Source organism: Dromiciops gliroides, chromosome 2 (assembly GCF_019393635.1).
Source record: "Dromiciops gliroides isolate mDroGli1 chromosome 2, mDroGli1.pri, whole genome shotgun sequence".
Lineage (NCBI taxonomy): Eukaryota > Metazoa > Chordata > Mammalia > Microbiotheria > Microbiotheriidae > Dromiciops > Dromiciops gliroides.
In genome coordinates, this window is record NC_057862.1 from 425,349,789 (window position 1) to 425,372,027 (window position 22,239).

A 22,239-nucleotide genomic window follows, 5' to 3' on the forward strand; every position below is an offset into this window, starting at 1 on the left:
GTTCTCTCCCCAAAGAAATTAGGGATACTTGAAGTACACAAAGAGGAGGGGGCGGTGCCCCCATTCTCTAGGCTTGGGCGGGGGTTAGGAGAGGGGAGAAACACTAGTATAAATTGACACTTTGGTGTAATGCAAGGCACTCTAAATTTGTAGCCCAAAGACCTGGGTTCGACTTCTGACTCTACCATATAACTTTTGTTTGACTTTAGGCAAACCACTCCCTATCCCTGGACCTCAGTTTCCTCATCTGTAAAATAAAAAGAAATATTTTGCACTACCTCCTCCGTAGGCTGGTTGTGAGGCAAACCATAAAAACGCTGTAGGAAAGTGAGTCTTCAATAAAATGGACAGTATTATTTTATTATTTTTTTTTTGCGGGGCAATGGGGGTTAAGTGACTTGCCCAGGGTCACACAGCTAGTAAGTGTCAAGTGTCTGAGGCCGGATTTGAACTCAGGTACTCCTGAATCCAGGGCCGGTGCTTTATCCACTGCGCCGCCTAGCCGCCCGACAGTATTATTTTTAAATAAGCTTCAGTTTCCCCATCTGTAAAACGGAAATAATCATAACTACACTATTACACAAGGTCGTAGCGAGGAAATGCTACACAAAACATAGAGCGTCATAAAAAGGTGTCATTATTAGAGACATTTGAGCCTCAGTTTCTTCACTTGTAATATGGAACTAATAACTTTTGCCCATGAAAATACTCTAGAAACGGGAGTTGACGTTATTACAGCCCTCTTGGGAGTAACGAGACCTGAGGAGGCTGGGTTGAGTTGACTCTCCTCTCTCCTTTCCCCAAGAGTTCCAAGCTGTCTCAAACCCTTACCCCAAGGGACAAGTAGAACAAGAGGAGTAGCTCATTGAGCAGGGAGGCTGACTGACAAATCCCTGCAATAGGTTACCGTGTCCAGAGTCTGCAGCTGTTAGGCAAGACGTTTCCGCAGACTCATTCGTTCTTCCTGCGTTGGGTTAGCCGGCCAGCTCCAGAATGAAGGAAGGTGGGGGGTTAAAGGGGTAGAAAGGCAGTCAGACTCCCTTCCAGCTGTTTCCTCTCTGAATACATATGGCACAGAGAAGACTAGCCCTCCCATCACAGTCATTTTCCCCAATCTTCCGAATGTCTGCGCCATCGAATTCACAATGCCATAGGCTGAAAGCCTTTTCTCTTTCTCCTCTTTGGTAGGCAGTTGAGGAGGTAGAGGGGAGGAGAGGATCAATGATGTCCACCTGGGCAGGTGCTAGGAATTCTTTCTGAGAGTTACACCTGCCTGCACAGCTGGGATCCCTTTAACCAGATAAACAAATTTCGACTACTTTTTTGTTTTTAAAGGACAGAACTCGCTCCAGTCGTAATTTTACCCACAAGTTTTAGATGGGAGGGACTTTAGAAATCATTTAGTGCAATCCTTTCATTTTACACATGAGGAAATTGAAGCTCCCAAAAAAGCTAAGCACGTTTCCAAGGTCACACAGGTGACAAGTAGCAGAGCTCTGATTCAAATGTTCTACATATTTTTAAAAATACGACAAATTCGTGAAGGAAAAAAGAAAACAAATTGTCTAACAATATCAATAACACATTTATATAGTACCTAAGTGCTTCCACATACATTTATCTCCCTTGACCTAAAGAGTAAAGCCAAAGGAATACACAATCTATCACACTTATTAAGCACCCAGAGGGTAGTAGGGTGCATTGAATTAAGAGTGTTGGATTCAAAGAAGTCTGGGGTTCAAATCCAGCCTCTGACATCGATTACCTATATGACCATGGGTAAGTCATTGAAACTCTCTGAGCCTCAGGCATTTCTCTTAGGACTCTAACTTGGAGAAAGGGTTTCCACCTGCCTGGAGGGATATGGAAGGAGTGATTCCCATAAGACTGAAATCACAGGTGCTTGATATATTGGAGTGCCCTATTATGCATAGCAAGTGCTTAATAATAAATGTTTGTTGAATCCCCAGGGCTATATTGTAATTCATAGCAGCAAGAGCAGCTGACTGATGCCTCACATGGAAAAAAGACCAGGACCTGAAGTTAAGAAAGCTAGGAATTTGAATCCTGACCTTGGCACTCAGTAGTTGTGTGACCCTGACCATTGTCGGTGTTATTCTCTGAATCTCAATTTCCTCATCTGTAAACTGAGGATAATATGCACTACCAACCTTACAGGATTGTGAGCAAAGTGCTCTGCACACCATAAAGCATTGTAAGGGTAGGGACTAACCCTGTGATTTAACCATCACAGGGAAATCCTCAGTGAGAAAACTCCCTCTATCCATGAAGGCTGGCACCTTCTATGTCATTTAGTCTTAGACAGTTACCTAGAGCACCAAGAGGTTAAGTAACCTGCCCAGAATCACACACACATGGGGTATGGGTCAGAGGTGAGACTGCGACCCAGGTCTTCCTGGCTTCATGGCTAGCTGCTTAGCCACTAGGCAAAACTGCCTCATGGTAGTGCTATAGAAATATGAATTATTATTACTGTAATCTCATTCTGTGTGATATTTTCCACCCTACTAAATTTGGCTCTGCCCATCTCTTACTTCTCCCTGCCAAGCTGGTCTCCTATCTGCTTCTCATTTTTCAAGCGAGTGACTGGGTTGTGTTATTTCCTACAGGACTGCATGTTTTTGGTCTTTTTTCTCCTACCACAACTGCCCCCCGCCCCAAACTAAAATTACCTGGAGCTCCCAATGACTACATTTTCCCCCTTCTGTTGAATGTTTAGCAGGCATCTCCTTGTAAATTTTTGAACCTAAAACACTTTAAAGGAGTCATAGAATGTTGTTACAACTGGAAGGGACCTTGGAATGTAGAATGTCAGAATAGAAGATGTTAGGGCTGAAATGATCCTAAGAACACAAGAACATTAGAAACAGACTGTCAGAACTGAGAGGGACTTTACAACAGAATGTCAGAACTAGCAAAGAGACCTGAGGACACAGAAGGTTAAAACACTGAAATGAAAGTTGTAAAGGACCTTGGAAATCATTTGTTCAACCCCTTTATTTTACAGAGAATGGAAGTACCTCTCCAAAGGTCCCAGTGCCCATTAGTAGCAGAGGAGTTCAAATTCAAGTTTCCTAACTCGTGTCTCATTCCTCTTTCCACTTCATATTTCCTTTCTGGATGTTTTCATTCTGGGGCACTGAAAATACCTTGTCTCCTTTCAAATAGGCTTTCTAGCAGACAGAATCTTTCTATCTCTATGTGTATCCCAGGCATCCTAGGAGCAGGGAGGGAAGATTGGGAAATACTACCCCCAGAGCCCCTGGAGGGAATGGCTGCAGGCCATCTGTCTGACTTTCCAGTTTAGCTGGAGGTATTAGTCCCAAGAAATCTTTGCTAGACTGAACTGCAGCCAGTTACCCAGTAGTTTCGATAAGTGGTTTTATTACTGGTTAGATTTTACAAATTCTGATATTCGAACAGACGTCCACCTTAAAATTCTAAAACAACAACAGAACCAATGAAGGGGTGTTTTTGTGTGTGTGTGTGTCTGTGTCTGTGTGTCTCTGTGAGTGTCTGTGTTTTTTTGTCTGCTTGTTTGTAGAACTATTCAAAGTAACAAACTTTTTTTTAAACATTTTTGCTCTGGTCATAAATATACAGAGAGAAAAGGAGGCAAGAGAGAAAATGGACATGGGAAATCCAGTATGTAGATAAAACAGTATATAAGGCACGTGGCAGTCTTTGAAATACAAGAAGCTCTAGCCAACTTAAATTAATTCTTGTTTTCCTTGCTCAGTCAGTCCACAAAACTGTACAGTTACACAAATGTTGTGTTGCGGATAGATCTTCCAAGTTAATTTTCAGTCCACACTCTGTAGTTACCAGAACACTCATTTTTCCCCCTCTGTTTCCAGGCGAGATCCTAAAATGTGGTTAGTTAGTTGCTCAAAGCCTCTATTTAAAATACACTTGGAATTCAACTAAAGGATAATTTCTTTTTTAAAGAAATTATTGGGAAAGCGTCATCAGAAAAGGTTTGTAAGAGTTGTCTGTGTGGGACTCCTGGATTCATGGCCCTCCAGGCTCCCAGGCACGGAAGTTAAGACAGACGTCACAGTTGGCATTGTGGGATTAGTCAAGTCCGTGAGGGTGGTGGGGGTGCTGGAGGGGCTCATGGATGCGTTGGAAATCTCTGAGGCTGGGCCCGATGGGGTCCCCGTCTGTAGTGTGGAGTCTGAGGTCTTGTCCACCCCTGTGTTCTCCTGGCGTAGAAGGTTCCGCCTGAATTTAGCTCTGGCATTCTGAAACCAGACCTGAAACAATTAGACAGAACAGCCAGTGTTTACAAGCCTGCAATGAAAGAAAGAAAGAAAGAAAGAAAGAAAGAAAGAAAGAAAGAAAGAAAGAAAGAAAGAAAGAAAGAAAGAAAGAAAGAAAGAAAGAAAGAAAGAAAGAAAGAAAGAAAGAAAGAAAGAAAGAAAGAAAGAAAGAAAGAAGGGAGGGAGGGAGGGAGGGAGGGAGGGAGGGAGGGAGGAAGGAAGGAAGGAAGGAAGGAAGGAAGGAAGGAAGGAAGGAAGGAAGGAAGGAAGGAAGGAAGGAAGGAAGGAAGGAAGGAGGGAGGGAGGGAAGGAGGGAAGGAGGGAAGGAAGGAAGGGCGAGAGAAAAAGAAAAAGAGAGAAAGGAAGGAAGAGAGAGAGAAATAAAGAAAGAAAAAAGAAAGAAGGGAGGGAGGGGGAGAGGAAGGAAGGAAGGAAGGAAAGACAGAAAAGTGAAGGAGCATAAAAGAGATGAGAAAAAGGGAAAGATAGAGAAAAGAGAAAGAGCAATGAAAGGAGAAGAGAAAGGGAGGAAAAAAGAAACCAAATCGACCAGCTTCCCATGGGATCATTTTTTAAAAGCCTCTGTCAGCTGCATTGAATAAGAGCAACTTTCTGGCTTGTACCCAATTCTGTCCAGCTGATTTTGGCCCAGGGCTGCTCTTCAGGCCCACCTGTGTAGATTCGGCCCAAATATCCAAGGGAAGGGGTGAGTTGAAGCAATTATCTGGCTAATTCAGGCCCAAGAAATCTTGCAATTGGAGAAACAGTATCATGAGGAACTGAATAAAACAGAATATGTGTCTGCACAGAATTCAGCAAAACAAGGGCCCTGGATCTGAGATGTCCCCACCATGTCTCTCCAGTTATCTCTGGGTAAGGGTACATCATATTCAAAATACTCTGAAAAAAATTGCTTTAATTTACATTTTATATGCGTATGCACATAAATACAGATACAAACACATTGTGAGATACATAACATATATTTTTGCATGGATACCTATATATATACATACACATTCATATCTATCTACCTGTACATGTCTAAGACATGTGTATGTGTATATGTGTATATGCATATATAGCTATGTATTTGTGTACAAACATATACTCACAAACCCGTGGGTATCTCTACACATATACAATGCATATATATGTGTATATATGTAGTGCATATGCATGCATGCAGATTGTATATACATTGTATGAGGATATGTGTTTATTGTACAATTGTATGCACATATGTAGATAATCCACTGTATCTGTACATATACATGCATATGCACACAGAATATGCACACATATACATGTGTGTGTGCACATCTACACATACAGATGCTTAAAGACAAAAATAAACATTACACATAGCCACATACATATACTAACAAATACTTATATGCACACACATATACTACTTTGGAGAAAACTAGTGAAAATAAATGATGTTGAGATGTTAAAACTCCAGAAAGGTCAGGATCACTGGTCTACATGGGTCTTTTTAAAGTTTCTAATGATCGGGGGCGGCTAGGTGGCACAGTGGATACAGCACCAGCACTGGATTCAGGAGTACCTGAGTTCAAATCCAGTCTCAGACACTTGACACTTACTAGCTGTGTGACCCTGGGCAAGTCACTTAACCCCCATTGCTCCGCAAAAAAAAAAAAAAAAAAGTTTCTAATGATCTTGGGGTGCTTCTACCATTACTACTGGACCACTTCCCCTCTGCCACCCCCCCCCCCACCCAGGAGAAAAAGCAAGGACTTTCAGAAAGAATGTCAGTGTTTGTTTTCCTGTTTCCATCCATTCTGGCAACTATTTTTACCTCCATGAAGAGGACATTGAGAAAAACTGAATGTTTCTCCTTGTCTCTCCTTTCTAACCCACTGTGAATCTTTGTTCTTAGGACCCCTATTGCTTCCCAAGCCCTCAATATCAAGGTTGCCTTTCCAAAAGAAGCCATTTAGTAGGTAGGTGATATTCAATTGTGCCTTAAATTTGATTCCATTTAAAAAAATCCTATCTGATCATATCTATCTATCTTTCTTTCATATCTGTCTTTGGACAGTAAAACGGGGAACTTGAGGGATTCTCTTAACAAAGCCCTCATTCCTTCTTTCCACCTTCCCACATATATATATGATCAAGGGCTGAACCAAGGTATTAATGATGATGATGATGGGTGGTGTTGGTGGTGTGATGATCTGATGGTGGTGCTGCAACTGATGGTTTCATAGCAACAATGAAGACAATTCACATTTCTAGAGCATTTTAAGATTTACAAAGCATTCTTCTTACAGCCCTCTTGTGAGGTAAGAAGGGAAAGAATGACTATTCCCATTTTACAGATGAAGAAACTGAAGAACAGAGAAGTTAAGTGACTTGCCTAGGGTCATGTTAGTTACTAAGAATGGAAGACAGGATTGGAGCTCAAGTCTTTTGACTCTGAAGTTATATCTGAAAGGAGCCAGCACTCCCAGCTGAGCTTCAGTTCCACTTAAAGATTCCCTCTGCTTTTAATTTAATGATGGTCCCATGCCCCAGCACTGCTTGTGGCTTCTTACATCCCCATGGTTCATCCTGGGTGGACCTCCACCCCTGCCTTCCTCACAGGTTGTTTCCCTACAGAAATAAACAAGGAAACTTCCTTCCAAGCTGATGTTCCTCGTATATTCAAGGGCCCTGAAAATAAAACTATACAAACATTATCCTGCCTGCCCCAGAAGTGCCACCTTGGACCTTGGAGGAGTGAGCATATCAGTGAATTGAACATTTTTCACAACACTGTCATGAAGAAATCATGAAATCAATGGATTTGGATCAGAATGAGTGCTGAAAAAGAAAATACTACATGAAAAGTAAGGATACGTGGCTTCTAGCTCCAGTCTACCATTAAATTACTGAGTTACTTGGGGCAAGAATTTTGCCTCTCTGGACTCAGTTGCCCCATCTGTAAAAAGTTAGTGTAGATGATCTCCAAGGTCCCCTCCATCTTTAATATTCTATGTTCAAAATCTCTTACAGTGTTAACACTATATGTTCTAAAATTCTTTTTCCTAAGGTCCTTTGGCTTTGAACTCCAGGTTTTCTAACCATTGCCACCATTTTTTTTCCATTAGCTTCATACAATTTGGGCAGGGGATGAGGGAGGAGGCAATTAGGATTAAGTGACTTGCCCGAGGTTACTCAGCTAGTCTGAGATGTGATTTGAATTTAGGTCTTCCTGAATCCAGGTGCAGTGCTCTTTTCACTGCGCCACCTAGCTGCCCTTCACGTCACATACTTCTGAACTGTCTCTTCACAACCCTCTCCCCAAATATTGTAGCAGCTCAAACATAGGCCTTCTGCAAATATAGGCCATAACCCCCACAATAAGATTTTCTTGAAAGAAAAAATAAATGAAATGCCTTAATCATTGACCACACTCTAGCTTCAAATGAGCTGTATTTGGAAGGGGAGAAAAGTACAGCCTATATTTGGACCAATTTGGGATTCAGATTCCAATACAATTATTATTAGCATTCTGTCTTAGCAGCTACAATCAAGATTTTCAAGTTAAACCAGTCTAAGTAGGATTCTGGGATACAAGCTGATCATTAGGGTGACGATCTTTTCTTCCTGTCATATTCCTCTCTGGCATGGATCCAATGCTCTGTAGATTATTTAATCTTTGAGATGGTCTAATACAGCCTCCAAAATGAGGTGAGGAAACTAAAATCCAAAGCAGAGAAAACACCTGCTCATAGTTAAGTAGCTGAACAGGGATAAACCCTGTTTGGGCCTCCAGACTCCCAGTCTGGTATTCTTTCCATCACAGCAGGGTTATTATTGACTACCTGCATGAGATGGATACATGGTTAAATTCTCCCATTTTGCAGCCGAGGAGATAAAGGCTCTGAGAGTTAAATCAACCGTCCCCAAGTCACAGAAGGACAGAGGCAAAGTTTAAGCCCCTAGAACCCACAACTGGGCATCAGCTATTCATCTACTTAACACTGCTGGGACTACCTGGCCTGATCTGAAATGGGAAATGAACTATACTTCTTTTGAAAGAAATGATAAAATGCCATTTTATAAATAATAATAATCAGAATAATTATAATAATCAGAAAATAATAATAATAAAAAGAATCTGCCACTATGGATGCTGATTAACCCAGGCTAAGAAATAAACCATAATCAGAGGGACTCACTGATGGAGTGCAGCAAATGAAAACTCTCCCAGGGATTGAGGTAGTTATGGCTAGCAGAGAGCATGATGGCTTCTTCGGAACTGTCCTGAAAGGGGAGGAAGGTAGGCTTATAAAATGCGCCTATGGATTGGGAAATGGTCTCTCCTTATGCCCCTTATTAGTTCTTTAAGCACACCCAATTTATTTCCCCTCACAGAACCTCAGTTTCCTCATCTATAAAATGGGGATAATAATCCTTAGACTATTTCCCTCTTGAGATTATGAGGAAAGTAATATGTATTCTGTAGAGTGCCATAGAATTATGAACCAGTAATATTATTACCATTATTCTTGCTGTTATTATTCAAAATTTCTGGAGATTCCTTCTTTCCCAAGAGCCTTTTAGACATAGTTAGATGCCACTCTAGAATAATGCTTTCTGCAACTAGATCATGACCTAAGAACCTAAATCCCATGTCTCCAACATTTCAGCTGATCAAACGAAGGGTGCTACTATATAACCACCTAGAAACAATAATAAGCAAATAACAAAGGATAGGAACAAGACCTATGGTTTCACTAGTATGGGAAACTCCTAGAAGAGGCCCTATACTAATATAGGTTGGCACCTTTTCTGCCTATTACAGTCTTGAAGAGTTGCCTACAATGCTAAGGGATCAAGTGACTTGCCTAAGGTCACACAACTAAGTACGTGTCCAAGGTCTTTCTGACTCTGGGATCAGTTCTCTTCCCACTATGCCATGCTGCCTCTGGAACAAACAAGTGTGATCCTCAAACCTGAGTTTCTATCCATGAACTAGTGTGCATTCACCCATCTATCTACCTCCACATCAACATTGCCCTCTACTCTCTAGAATCTCTTTTCTGCCTTGTGAAGGGTTAAAAAAGTAGAAGTAAAGATCTCTTTGGGGCAGCTAGATGTCAAAGTGGCTAAAGTACCAGACCTGAAGCCAGGAAGACTCATTTTCCTGAGTTCAAATCTGGCCTCAGATGTTTACTAACTGTGCGACCCTGAGCAAGTCACTTAACACTGCTTGCCTCAGTCTCCTCATCTGTAAAACGAGCTAAATAAGGAAAAGGCAAACTGTTCCAGTATCTTTGCCAAGAAAATTCCAAAATGTGGTCATGAAGAGTCGGACATGACAAAAACAACTGAACAACAACAAAAGATCCCTTTTGCAGGAGAAACACACAACCCTGAAAGAGATGCCCAAGACTTTGTATGGAGCTGGTGGATGTGCAGCCCCAATATGTCCAAGAAGGGAGAGGGAACGTCATAATGGAAAGAACACTGGAGTGCACAGTCAGGAGGCATAAATTCTATGAAGGCCTGGTTCTGTCATTAATTTGTGGTTTACCTTGAGCAAGTAAGTCACCTCTTCATCCCTGGCTTCAGTGTCTTTAACTGTAAAATGAGCAAGCTGAATCAAATAACCTCCTTAGGTACCTTGTAGCCCTAACATTCTATGTTCTATGTCAGTGTTCTAACAGTCTATATTAATCTCTGAGGTATTCCACGTTCCAAGGTCCCTTCCTAAGGTAATATTGCCACAAGCTCTTAACAATCTATGTCCTAAAATCTAAGGCCCTTTTTGTTCGAATATTCCAGGATTCTTTTTCTTTTCTTTTCTTTTCTTTTTTTATATTCTAGGATTCTAAAGCAGAATCCTCAATGATTTCCATAGTCCTTGAATTCCATGAGGAGGGGCAAGCAGGGTTATTGGCATAATGAATTTGGATAGAGTGCTACAGAGAGAAGTGGAGTCTATGAAGAAGGAGCTTGTCCTGTTTGCCCTTTGTTAGGGAGAGAGAATAGCACCTGAAAATTCTGGTGATATATTTGCTCAGCTTTGGGGATTTCACCACCCTCTGCCACTATCTTCTCTAATAACTCAGAGTTGAATGGAGCAACTGGATTCTAATTGCCAGATGCTCTAGGATGTCTTCCTTTGCCTCCCTGCTCAATGTTACTTCCATCATTGGTCAAGAAGGGTCAGAGAAAAAGAGCTCAAATCTGTACTTTTCTCCCACCTGAGGGAGGCTGGCTAAGGAAGGAGGCTGAATCAAAAGAGAGCTTGGACATCTTGGGATTTCATTGATTTTACTTCTTCATACCCTTGAAGGTAACTGTTCAGCTGAGCCCTGAGTAACAGCTCACAGAATCACAAAATCTAGAGCCAGAAGGGGACCCTTAACTAAAGCATGAGTCTCCTGTACAACATCTCTTGACAGGTGGTTATCTAACATCTGTTTGAACACCTGACAGAAAACCCACTGTTTCATGAGGTAGCCAGATTTAACTTTCAGAAGTTCTTCCTTGTATTGGGTTGAAATCCACTTCCCTGAGACTTGCATCCATTAGTCCTACTTTTGCCCACTGGCATCAAATACTGTAAGTTCATCCCATTTTCCAGTAGGCAACATGACAAATTCCCATTCTGGTCCTCAGGATTAGGTGAGGAGGGAAAAGAGATGATCAGACCCCAACTTTCTTGATATTTCTTTTAATACTCCAAAGTGGGAGACACCAACTCATCATTAGATCAACCCCACATATAGATTTTGAACCTACTGGGTATACCAGCTCGTTGGTCAGGCTCTGAATGACAGAAGGATCATAGTTCATAGATGGTTAGAGGTAAAAGGAAGGGACTTTAGATGAAGGAAGATTTGAATTTAGAATGCAGGGTGTTAAAGCTGGAGGAAAAGTGGGAACATAGAATGTTAGACCTGGAAAGGACCTGTTTAGATTCGGTCTACAATTTAGAATGCTAGAGCACAAAATGAAGACTGTCCGAGCTGAAAGAAACCTTAGATATCATCTGATCTATCTCCCTTCATTTTACAAATGAGGAAACCAAATTTCAGAGACAAGTGACTTGTCCAAGAACATAAGGGGCAGAGTTATGACACGACCTCCTTTTTTGATTCTCAGTTTAAAGCCCAGGCTTCATGGGAAGTGGCAGATGCCCAGTGATTCTGAAAACTCTAGCATTCCTTCATCGATCTTTTGCACTTCCTTGAGAGACATGGGAGCGTCCCATGGGCTGTTCCAGGGTGGACCGTCAGTGAAGCAAATCCTCCGTACCTCTCCCAAATTCCCTTCCCCCTCCTGAAAATTAGGGGCAGGGACAAGGAAATCGGATACAAGGGCCGCATTTTCTAAGCTTGGGTAATAAAAGAACTAGAAGAAAACTTGAATAAAATCCTAAACAATCCTGTCCCGAGCTGAACTCGGTTGTTCGGGTCTCCTGGGCAACTCCTGCGAGCTCATATCCCTGTGTTGTTGTTTTTTTTTCCTTTCTCCCGCTTGCCCTTCTCTCCTCCTTCTCTTTCTATGAAACAGCCTTACTTCTCGGAGGGCATAGGGGAACGGAGGAAGAGGTGAGGTAAGGGCGCAGCCAGAAAGTTGATTTTCAAAAATGGGTCGCCGGCAAGTGGTCTCGAAACCAGACAAAAGCAGAAAAGGAAGACAGAAAGAAACAGGTCTTTGTAGGGGCAAGGTGGCGCATCAGCACGGGATTGGCTTTGCGGAGTTTACTCAGCTGACGTCACAAAGTCATCTCTGGAAAGCCGGAGGAAAGAAGGGTGATTTCTCTCTTCTTCCCTTAAAATAGTTCTTTGATCATGTAATAATTGAAAAAACTTTTTGGTGTGATTCCGTTCTTTCAATCACCAGCCTCCATCTCCCCCACACTTCAACACTCAGAGAAGCAAAACCACCTATTCCAATCCCCCGTTTTGCAAATGAGGAAAATGGGGCCCAGAGAAGGGAAGTACCTTATACTTAGCAGGTATTTAATAAATGTTGGTTGGATTGTCCAAGTTCGCCCAGCTCTTTAAGGAGCAGAGTCGGATTTAGAACTTCAGATTTCAGATCCAATACTCTTTTTCACTACGGCATCGTGTGAAAGATTAATTGGAAAACTTTCCGGGGCACCCCCCCCATTATCCCAACTCCAGACTCTAGTGGCCCCAAACTCCCCTCTCCCAGGCTCTGAAACCTCTGAGCTTCCGCCTCTTTCAACAACCCCTCTCTCCCGCTCCGGGTACCGAAGCTCCCCATGGAACTGCAGACAAGTCTAGCACTGAACCAAGAGCCCGGGTCTCTCTGTGTTGGCTGAAGGGAAGCCTTTGCGCAGGGGGCTGTTTTAGCAGCACCCAAAGCCAACCGGCTCCCCAAGAACGTATCCCAGCGATCGCTCCTCGCCCTCAGTCGGAAATGACAAAGCTGCGCATTAGAAATTAATGCACTTTAATCTTTGAAACAGTCATTTATTATTCATTTCCACCACGGAGGCAAATATGTTCTGTCTGCCCCTGATTGACAAAACAAATGAAAGTTTCTATTTCGTTTTAATTTTGGGGTTTTTTTTGTTTTGTTTTGTTTTGTTTTGTTTTTTTCGGGTAAACATTCAGAGAAGTCTCTGAATGTCCTCAGTATCTTAACTCAGCAAGGGAATCAGTCCGCTCAATTCAACTCATGTTTGCCTTTCTCTAGTACCCATCACCAAGGTAGGGTGGGGGACTGGAAGGGGAGGGGGGTGGGGGAAAGGCAAAATTAAGTGAATAATTACAGTCATCAACCTTAGAGGAAACTCAGCCCTGAGAGTTACACGGATAAAAGAGAGATACTGAGAAACAGAAAGAGACCCCAAGACACAAGACGCAGAGATAAAGATATCGACATACAGAAGCAGAAAGAAAGGGAGGAGTAGAGACAGAGAAAAGGCCGGAGTGTAGAGACGAGTGGGGATGGAGAGTGGGAGGAGGGGATCGGAGACTGGCAAGAACAGAAGGGGACGGAAGAGATAAAACCCGGGCGGGGGGGGGGGGCGCCGATAATCGGTAGGGAGGAGGAGGGCAAATACAGGCAGATGGTGTGAGTTTCTTGCACGTAGTAGGCACATAAAATGCTTTTTGGACTGAATTAAAGTGAGAAATAAAGAGGAGGGAGGAATCTTTTATTCCTCAGAGTGGAGAGGGATCTCGAAATCCAGACAGAAAGACAGAGGGAACGGGTGGAGAAGAGATTGCTAACAGCAGAGTATAGCAGAAGGGAAGAAAAACAGGAAGAATTATTCTCTGCGCCTCATTTCTCCCATCTATAAAATTCCAGAATTAGACTGAATGGTCTTTAAGGATCCTTCCAATTCTATAATCTTATATTCCTGAGGAGGGGGGATAGATAAAGGGACAAAATTATCCCAATGGAAGAGAGATCAAGGCAAAAGAGAAACTTAGAGACAGAGAAAAGCAGAGAGGAGGAAGAGGCAAGAAAGAAAGAAAGAAAGAAAGAAAGAAAGAAAGAAAGAAAGAAAGAAAGAAAGAAAGAAAGAAAGAAAGAAAGAAAGAAAGAAAGAAAGAAAGAAAGAAAGAAAGAAAGAAAGAAAGAAAGAAAGAAAGAAAGAAAGAAAGAAAGAAAGAAAAAGAGGGAGGGAGGAGAAGGGAAGGGAAGGGAAGGGAAGGGAAGGGAAGGGAAGGGAAGGGAAGGGAAGGGAAGGGAAGGGAAGGGAAGGGAAGGGAAGGGAAGGGAAGGGAAGGGAAGGGAAGGGAAGGGAAGGGAAGGGAAGGGAAGGGAAGGGAAGGGAAGGGAAGGATGAGATCCTAGAGAAAGTGATGCAAAGGGAAAAGGACCAGGATTTCTCAGTTTCCTTTTCTTTTGTGTTTATCTGATTTTTCAACTATCGGGAATAGATTTCTTCCTGGGCTCCCATAGGGTCTTTAATATCAGAGAAAGTTCCCCTCTCGAAGGTCTCAGGGAAAACTCCAGAGGCCCACGAGTTTGGGTGTGTGAGTGTGCAGTGTGGGTGTATTGTGTGTTATATGCTGTGTGCACTGCTATGTGTTGGGTGTGACATCCCTGGCACTATTTACTGTGGGTTGTGTTTTGTGTAATATTTTGTGTAACTGTATAATCTGAGGTAGCCACTATCCTGCTTCCCATTACTGCCCCCACCCCTTACTTACCTGGAGGACTCTCTTGGTGAGACCCGTTTTCTGTGCGAGCTGTTTCAAGTCCTTGGCGTCAGGGTTATGGTTAATAGCAAAATAGGACTTCATCGTCCTCAGCTGGTGATGTTTGAAGGAGGTCCGCATTCGCTTAGTCTTCTGGCTGCTGGGGTACTGCTGGTCCCTGTCCAGATGGTCCCCGTCATTTTCATTGCAGCTCAGTGCTAGAGTGGGAGAAAGGTTCAGAGGTGAAGGGTGGAGTGAGAAGTCTTCTCCTGCCCTAAGATTAGGGTAGTGGATATTTCCCTAGAGAAAGCCAGGGGGTCAGTGAGCCAAACAGTTCCTCCAAGAGGCTACCCAGGTTCAGTTTGCAACAGTCTCTGCCCAATCACAAGACCAACATCTACTAGGCTCCCCTTTCCCTATCCAAATGAGTAGAACCCAGGTCCTGAACTGTTAGGCTATTGTCAGTCAGCTTTAGTCTGACTCTGCTCCTTACAGTCCTTAAACAAATGCATGGGAAAACTATAGTAGCCTCTCTAGGTCTCACTGACACATAGTTCCTAGGATCAAAGGATTTAGAATTGATTCAAAAGGCATAGAGTACAACCCCTTCCTTTTATAGATGAGAAAACAGGTCCAGGGAGGAGAGGTAACTTGCCCTAAATCACACAGCTAGAAAGCAGCAGAGCAGGGATTTGAACACAGGCCCTTGGATTCTAAATTATATTCCCTTGCCATTGTATCAGCATTTGTGAATTTCAGGTAGAGTTTCAAAGTTGTGTTTCTAAGTTTGTGGTCTATCTGAAGCTTTGGGATAATAAAGGACACCTGACTAATCATAAAGATAAATCCTTGTGAGTCAGAGATTGAATTCTTCTAGCATTCAAAGTACATGCATCATAGTAAAGAATGGAGAATCTGAAATGTATATATATAAAACAATTCATAAAATAATAACAACAGTGGTAACAAAAATACACAGAATAAAAAGGGATCAGGAAAGGGGTATGGAAGCAAACAAGGTATTTAAATTATTTTGTCAAGCTTAATATACATTTTAAAAAACAAATTATAAACAATTTGGAGTTTATGGTCTTATACTAATTTTATTTTGTTTCATTTACTTTATTATTAAGTTCAGAATAAATTTTATATATAAATATGTTAATTTATTTTTAAAATGTGTACATGATAAAGTTTCCTTCCATCTGCTGGGTGGGGCCTAGGCAGAACTGCCCGAAGCACTCCTCCTTTTTAGAATTTAGAACTGGAAGGAACTTTGTCAATCATCTAATTCAATATTCTCATTTTATAAATTAAGAAACTGAGGCCCCATGGGAAGAAATTATTAGCTCAAGGTCATGCAATGAGAACTTGTCAAAGTCAAGATTTGAACCCCACTCTTCTGTCTCCAGATACAGAACATTTTCCACATCAAACTATTATTGAATCTCTATCATGAGCTGACCTCAGGCCCTTTCAAAGGAACCAGCCACCATGGGAAAGGAAAAATTTCCCTAGCCTCAGGTGAACCAACTTCTCTATAGCAAATAGACCTCATCTCCTTCACTTTCTCCTTTCTGTCCAGACACTGACCTGGGCTCACAGTCACTCTTCAATCAGGAGCAGTGAAGTGCCCTATTCCCTAGACACTTTCCAGCTAGGGATTGAATCCAGTGGTTTCCACAAAGCTTAGCTATTACCCCAAATAGGGTAGGGAGTAATCCTTTCACAGTCAATGAGAAGTTCCTTCCACAAGAGGCCAGGTCACAGCTTGGCAGGGGGCTCAGGTCACAGCTTCTACCCACTATAGGCCCACAAAGCAAGATGTCCTCTGCACTCCCTGCCCCAAGGACCCACAGAACAGAGTCCTTCCCTTCTCCAATAGTCCTCAGAGAAGGTCCCTCCCCCAACCCCCAAAGCCCACAGAACAGGCTCTCCCCCGCCCATTTCAAAAACCCACTGAGCAGGGTCTCCCTCTTCCAAGATTCCTCAGGGCATAGACCACCTGGGAGAACCCCTTAGGATCAGGCCTGGGACTAGAGCCAAAGAAGGGGGGAGAACACAGGGGTGCAGTTTGGGGGATGGAAGAAGAGGAGGAGCTTAGTCCTTTAAAACAAGTTCCTGCCATTTAACAAGGAGTCAAAGGATTGTCCTTAAATGTGGTTTCAGAGAAATAATAGCTCCCATTCCTATAGTGTTTTAAGGCTTACAAAGCTAGAGCCCTTTCTTCACAATGGTCTTATGAGGTAGGGAGTACAAGCATTATTATTCCCACTTTACTGATGAGGAAACTGAAGCTCAGAACAGAAAGTGAATTGCTTAGCTAGTAAGTGTCAGACATGGGACTCTGGCCCAGCTCTCCTAACCCTAAATTCAACCCCCAAACTGCCAGTTACCTCCAAGGTACCTGAGAAAAGGCGTGAGCTCAGGGACATAGAATTCCATTTATTCTCACTGACCTCAGTGTCTGTCCCAGGTGAGGGGGATAGGGGAAGAAAGGGAAGCAGCTCATAATGGTAAGAATCATGGTTTGTATTTTTGGCTTTCATATACATTATCTCATTTGATCCTCAGAACAGCCCTGTGAGGTACACCAGTTTTTACAGATGATGACATTGAAGCTCAAGGATGTTAAATAACTGGTCCAGAATGATATTGCCAGGAAATGTGTTTTTGGAGTTTAGTTGAAGTCTTCCTCACAAGTGAACAAGTCTCCTCAGAGAAGGGTGGGCTGGGGGCAGAGGTGAAGTCTGTCTCTTGGAATGAGAACTGGGACCTCAGACAAAAATTGTGCTCCCATGTGCTCCTAACCAGGAGGCATCTCTACAATCATTCCCATTTCTACAGCATTCCAAGGTTTACAAAATGCTCCTCTCCTCTGAGGCAGGAAGATAGGCTAGATCGATCAACAAGGGACTCTGGATTTTGTTGGTGTGGGAGTTTCCTCTATCAACTCAGAAGCCGACCACTCTACGATTTAGAACTTTAGAGCATTGGCCTGAGGTTCAGAGAGGTTAAGAGAAGTGCCTAAGGTCCTGCTATTAGGGAGTGTCAGGGGAGAGATTTGAACGAGAATCTTTTTGACTCCAAATCCAGCACTCTAGTTAGCCTCTCTCCCTGGCCTGTATGATGGGGGGTAGTACCAACTTTGTTATCCTTATTTTATAAATGAGGAATTTGAAGTTCAGGGAGCTGAAGGGTCTTGTTCATGGCCACACGACTAGGATGTATCACACATGATACTCTAGGCTAGGTCTCATTCCCTTGGATATTTTATGGTCATTGATCTTGAGCTCAAAGGAACCTAAGAAATCATCCAATCCACCTGATAGTCCCATTCTATAGATGAAGAAACTGAAGCTCAGAGATCTGAAATAAATCACCTTAGGTCACAAAACAAGAGATAGGATTAGAACCCAGGTCCAAAGTACAGTGGTGTGCTTCCCAATATGCTCTCTCTCATAGCATATGCAATTTTATTTGTCACCAAATTAAGTATGCAGGGGCCTTCTAGGGCAGGATTTTCTGGCATAAAAAGGACACACATTTTGAAAAGTCATATTTAAAGAGTCTCTCAATGTGTCTCTTTGCCTATCCTTAGTCCCAGGTTGGTTTGAAGGGAGGGAATGGGGAGGAGGGAAAACACTGAACCATCCACAGCTGCTCCCTCAGGCATGCTCTCAAGGGGTTTCTCTCAGTCCTTCCCAGGACAGTGCCCCCTCCTTCCCTCCTTCTCTCCTTCCCTCCCTCCCGGACTTCTGTTAATGAGCTCTGCTGGGGGCCTTTGCTGGCCCAGTGTGCCCTTGGGTATCCTTCCTGAGATAGGCCTGTGATGGGGAGGGGGTGGGGTGGGGGGTGGGTAGTCCAAAGGGAAAGAAACTCCTTTGAGGAAGGCAAGGGGGAAGGGCAGGGCAGAGTGGAATAGGAAGGAGGTAGGCGGGGCCTGAAGAGCAAGGCCCCCTCAAGGACTGGAACTGGGAGAATGGACAGAACAGAAAGAAATGGGAAGAGGGGCAACATACTAAGGAGGGATAAGAAGATGAACAAGGGATAAACGGTCTTTTGCTTGCACATTCAGGAAGACCAGAAAAGAGGAAGGAGCCAGTGCAGGTTAACAGAAGACTCTGATATGTGACCTTTGGACAATTATTTAACCACTTTGAGACTTAGCTTTCTTACTTGCAAAATGGGCATAACACTCTGAACACTACCTACCTAACCTTTAAAGTGGAACAGAAATGCTGGCTTATTGGGCACTAGAGAAGCTGCTCTGGATAGCCTGGCCGAGGCCTGGCCTATGATGGCTAAGAAGCCAGAAGGAAACAGAACAGGAGGGAATGAGGGGAGGTAGGAAAATGGTGATATAAGCGAGGTTGTAGTTAAGAAGGGATGGGTCAGCGACCAAGAGAGTGAGAAGAAGCCGCGAGGTGGGGAAAAAAACGTGAGAGCAGATAGAGGTTGAAGTTGGAAGATGGGACCGAAGTCCCAGGAAGGAGCGCATGAGGGAGAGAGGGGGTTAAGGGGAAGTAGACTGAGAGGTCAGGGTAAAGAGAGAATGGGGCAGGGAGGGAAGCTGGGACATGGGGGAAGGGTTGAAATGAGGAGGGGAAGGGGGACTTGAGGGATTAGTTCAGGAAAGGGGAGATTGGGCCGGGAGGGAGGTCGGGGAAGGGGGAGATGGGGTGGGGAGGGCTTTGGCTTTCTTTTTCCCTCTCAATTAGGCCAATTCAATAGAGCTAAAGAGCTCGTAAAATCATGAATAATTTACTCGTGATCTGTTATTAACCCATCGGGTTTCCAGCTCTTGTCGCAGGGACTGAACCTGTAATCAAATCTGACTTCGCCTCATTTTACTAAAGACGAGATTGTAGGTTCAATTGTCTAAATAATGGATTGGAATCAAATCAGTAATTACGCCGCCAGGCAAAAAAAAAAGGGGGGGGGGGTGATGGAAGGAATAAGTCACCGCCTTCCGGCCAGAGCTGTTTGCCCAGCCCCAAAGTCTGCCCGCCAAGCTGCTCCCGAGCTGCCTTGGAGCGCCCGGCACGGCCAGGCCAACCCCATGCTGCGCTGGGCTCAGAGCTCCCCAAGGGACCGGGCGTGGCTCTCCTTCTGGTTACCAGCAGCACCAACCCCACCCCCCAGCCTTCCCTCTCTTCTTCCTGGCCTCCCCCAGGGTCTGGCCAAAAGCGCCCAGCCCATAACCCTCCCTTCAATTTCCCCCACCACACCACCACACACCTCCCAGAGTGAGGGCAGGCCCCCTTCCCCCTGCCCCCGTGCTGAGGCCCAGAAAAAGGGAGGGGGGAGAGCTGGAGAGATTTCCAAGGAGCTGGGGCACAAGGGTCCGGCCCTTTTTCGTGCCTTACCCAGACTATCAGAACAGTGAGGGGAGATAAAAGAGATTCTGGTGAATCTCTGCAAACTGGGAGGGATAAGTGGGACTCCTGTGCCCTTGACAAACCTGGCCCTGCTCTTGCTGGGTCTTGTCGGATCATAAAATGTCAAGCTGACAAGGAACTTTAAGGATCATCTAGTCCAACCCCATTTTACAGAGGGGGAGACGGAAGCCCGAAGAAGGGAAGTGACTTGCTCAAGATTTCACTGGTAGTAAGTAGCAGAGAGCAGACTCAAAGTTAGGTCATCAGACTTGATTTGAATCATTCACCCTGATTTTCCTAGGATAGCTTCAGACAGCTAGAGACCTTCCCTGCCCCCCCCCATCCCCTCAAACACTAAATAGACCACAGGCCAAAGACCTCCTCATATATAATATACATACATATACATTTATCTCTATAGCTTCAGGCAGACCCTCCATTTCAGCCTAAATTTCTCCTGTAGGGATGATGGACTCCCGTTTCTATAAAGTTCACAAAACACTTCCCCTGAAATGAATGGTCCTAGGAATAGATAGAGCCTACCTTCCAATTTCACAAATGAGAAAACTGAGGCCCAGAGAGAAGTGACTAGCCCATAAAGCATACATCCGGTAAGTGTTAACTTTGGGGTTTTAACTTGTCCCAATTTTCTAAATTCAGCCCTTTCTACTACACTATGAATCCCCTGCTGGGTTGAGTGACCTTGTGTCATCATCCAAGCAAACCCATGTATTTGGGCTTCTCCAACTGCATTCCTTCCCTGGCTAGGGCCCCTTGCTCCAAACTAGACTCCCAGCATCACTTGCCTTTCTAAAGTCCCTTCACTACACAAATGAGCTTTTTGGCTGAGGCTAAGAGTGAAGAGAGACGTTGACTACTCAGGTCCTTGCTAATCTGATGGTCACAACTCTTCCCCACTCCTTTTCTGGGTACCTTTTAGCTTCTTTTATATGAATAGGAATGAACATAATCCTAACACTCATCTCACATTTCTATCACATTGTAAGGTTCAAAGTACTTTCCTCAGAACATTCCCGTGAGGCAAGGAAGTAGTATCCCGTTTTGCGTAGATAAGAAAACTGAGGTTTTCTTGTCCAAGGTCACACAGAAAGGAAATGTCAGGGCCCCAATTCCAACCCCAAACTCCTGACTCTAAGCTCTGCAGTATTTCCACTACACCATGCGGCCTCTCAAAAGGGACAGAAACTGAAACGAAAAAAGAAAAATCTTCTGAATCGAGGGAGACTAAGGCCGACCTGCAGAGATGCTACTTTCCTGGGAAACACTGAAAAGTGGCCCCGTGTTCAGACATCAATTCAGCAGTCCCTCTTCTACCTCTCCCAGCCCCCTCCCAGATAACAAAACAAAATTTCAAAACTATCCTTCAGCATCTCACTTCTTTTCAACAAGTGAAGGAGGATGAACGACAACAGGGGCAGCAAACTCTTTAAGGGGGAAAAAAGGAGACGAGAAAGAAGGGAGGGGGGAGGAGGGAAGGAGGGAGAAGGGGGGGGGAGGAGGGAGAAGGGGGGGGAGAATGGATCTTTTTGAAGTCTTGGCTTCCTTCTAAGCTATTCTCCACTTGTCAGCCTTCATCCACATCTCAAACCCGCCAGCCAGTCTTCTACCTCACAGAGATACCAGCCCGGTGGGGGTGGGGGAGGAAGAAGCGAAAAATCTCTCCCATTTACTCTACAATTTAATTCTCAATGCGGTTCCAATTGCTCCTCCCCCCACCTACCTTAAGGGGAAAAAAAATCCCACCACCACACACACACCCGCTACCTCTAGGGAATAGAAATCTCAGGAACTGGTCCTAACTTCCACCTCAACCTGTCCACACTTAGAACTGTTTATAAATATATACAGATTTCACTTTTATCTGAGAGTCGGAACGCAGCTTCAGTTTCATCCTCACCGAGAAGGGAAAAACACTAGGCTCAGTGGGAGAAAGAAGCCAAGTCAAAACTATAACACTCAAACGAAAAAAAGCAACCCCTGCCCCTTTCAATTTTCCAAACCCACGTCCTTTGCATTCAAGATTCACGGATTCCGATTCTGGGTTTAATATTTCAAACAGAGGCACACGAAAATTAATCCTCCTCCCCCCTCTTAAAAAAACAAGCAAACAAACACAACCCACCAACTCTCCAGCCCATTTCCCTCCATCCTATTCCTTCTATAGTGTGATGAAGCTTCAAAATCGCCACTGAACATAGATCATCTATACAGATGTGCTCCATCACATTTTAATCGAAGTAAATCCGCCTTAACACCGCTTCCCCGCCCCCCCCCTTCCCTCCCTCAAAAAAAGCTGAAAAGATAGTTTTGTTTGCAGTTGTACATTAGACTGAGTCCTCTCGGACAAAAATCTCCCGGAACCAGTTATCTCGAAAACGAAATAAAAAATAATTGCAAATAAACTCT

General features: G+C 43.8%; 1 protein-coding gene across 6 annotated transcripts in view; it reads right to left on the reverse strand.

The window, feature by feature from the left end:
• Positions 1-544: 544 nt before the first annotated feature.
• Positions 545-22,239, reverse strand: part of LHX2 (LIM homeobox 2) — a 44,294-nt gene continuing 22,599 nt past the window's right edge. For all 6 annotated transcript variants that reach the window (XM_043980125.1, XM_043980122.1, XM_043980121.1 and 3 more), the window contains exons 4-5: positions 14,444-14,649; positions 545-4,277 (exon numbers count right to left, since the gene is read on the reverse strand). In XM_043980125.1, coding sequence (XP_043836060.1) covers positions 3,990-4,277; positions 14,444-14,649 — 494 coding nt within the window. In that variant the 3' untranslated portion in view covers positions 545-3,989. The remainder of the gene's footprint in view (positions 4,278-14,443; positions 14,650-22,239) is intronic.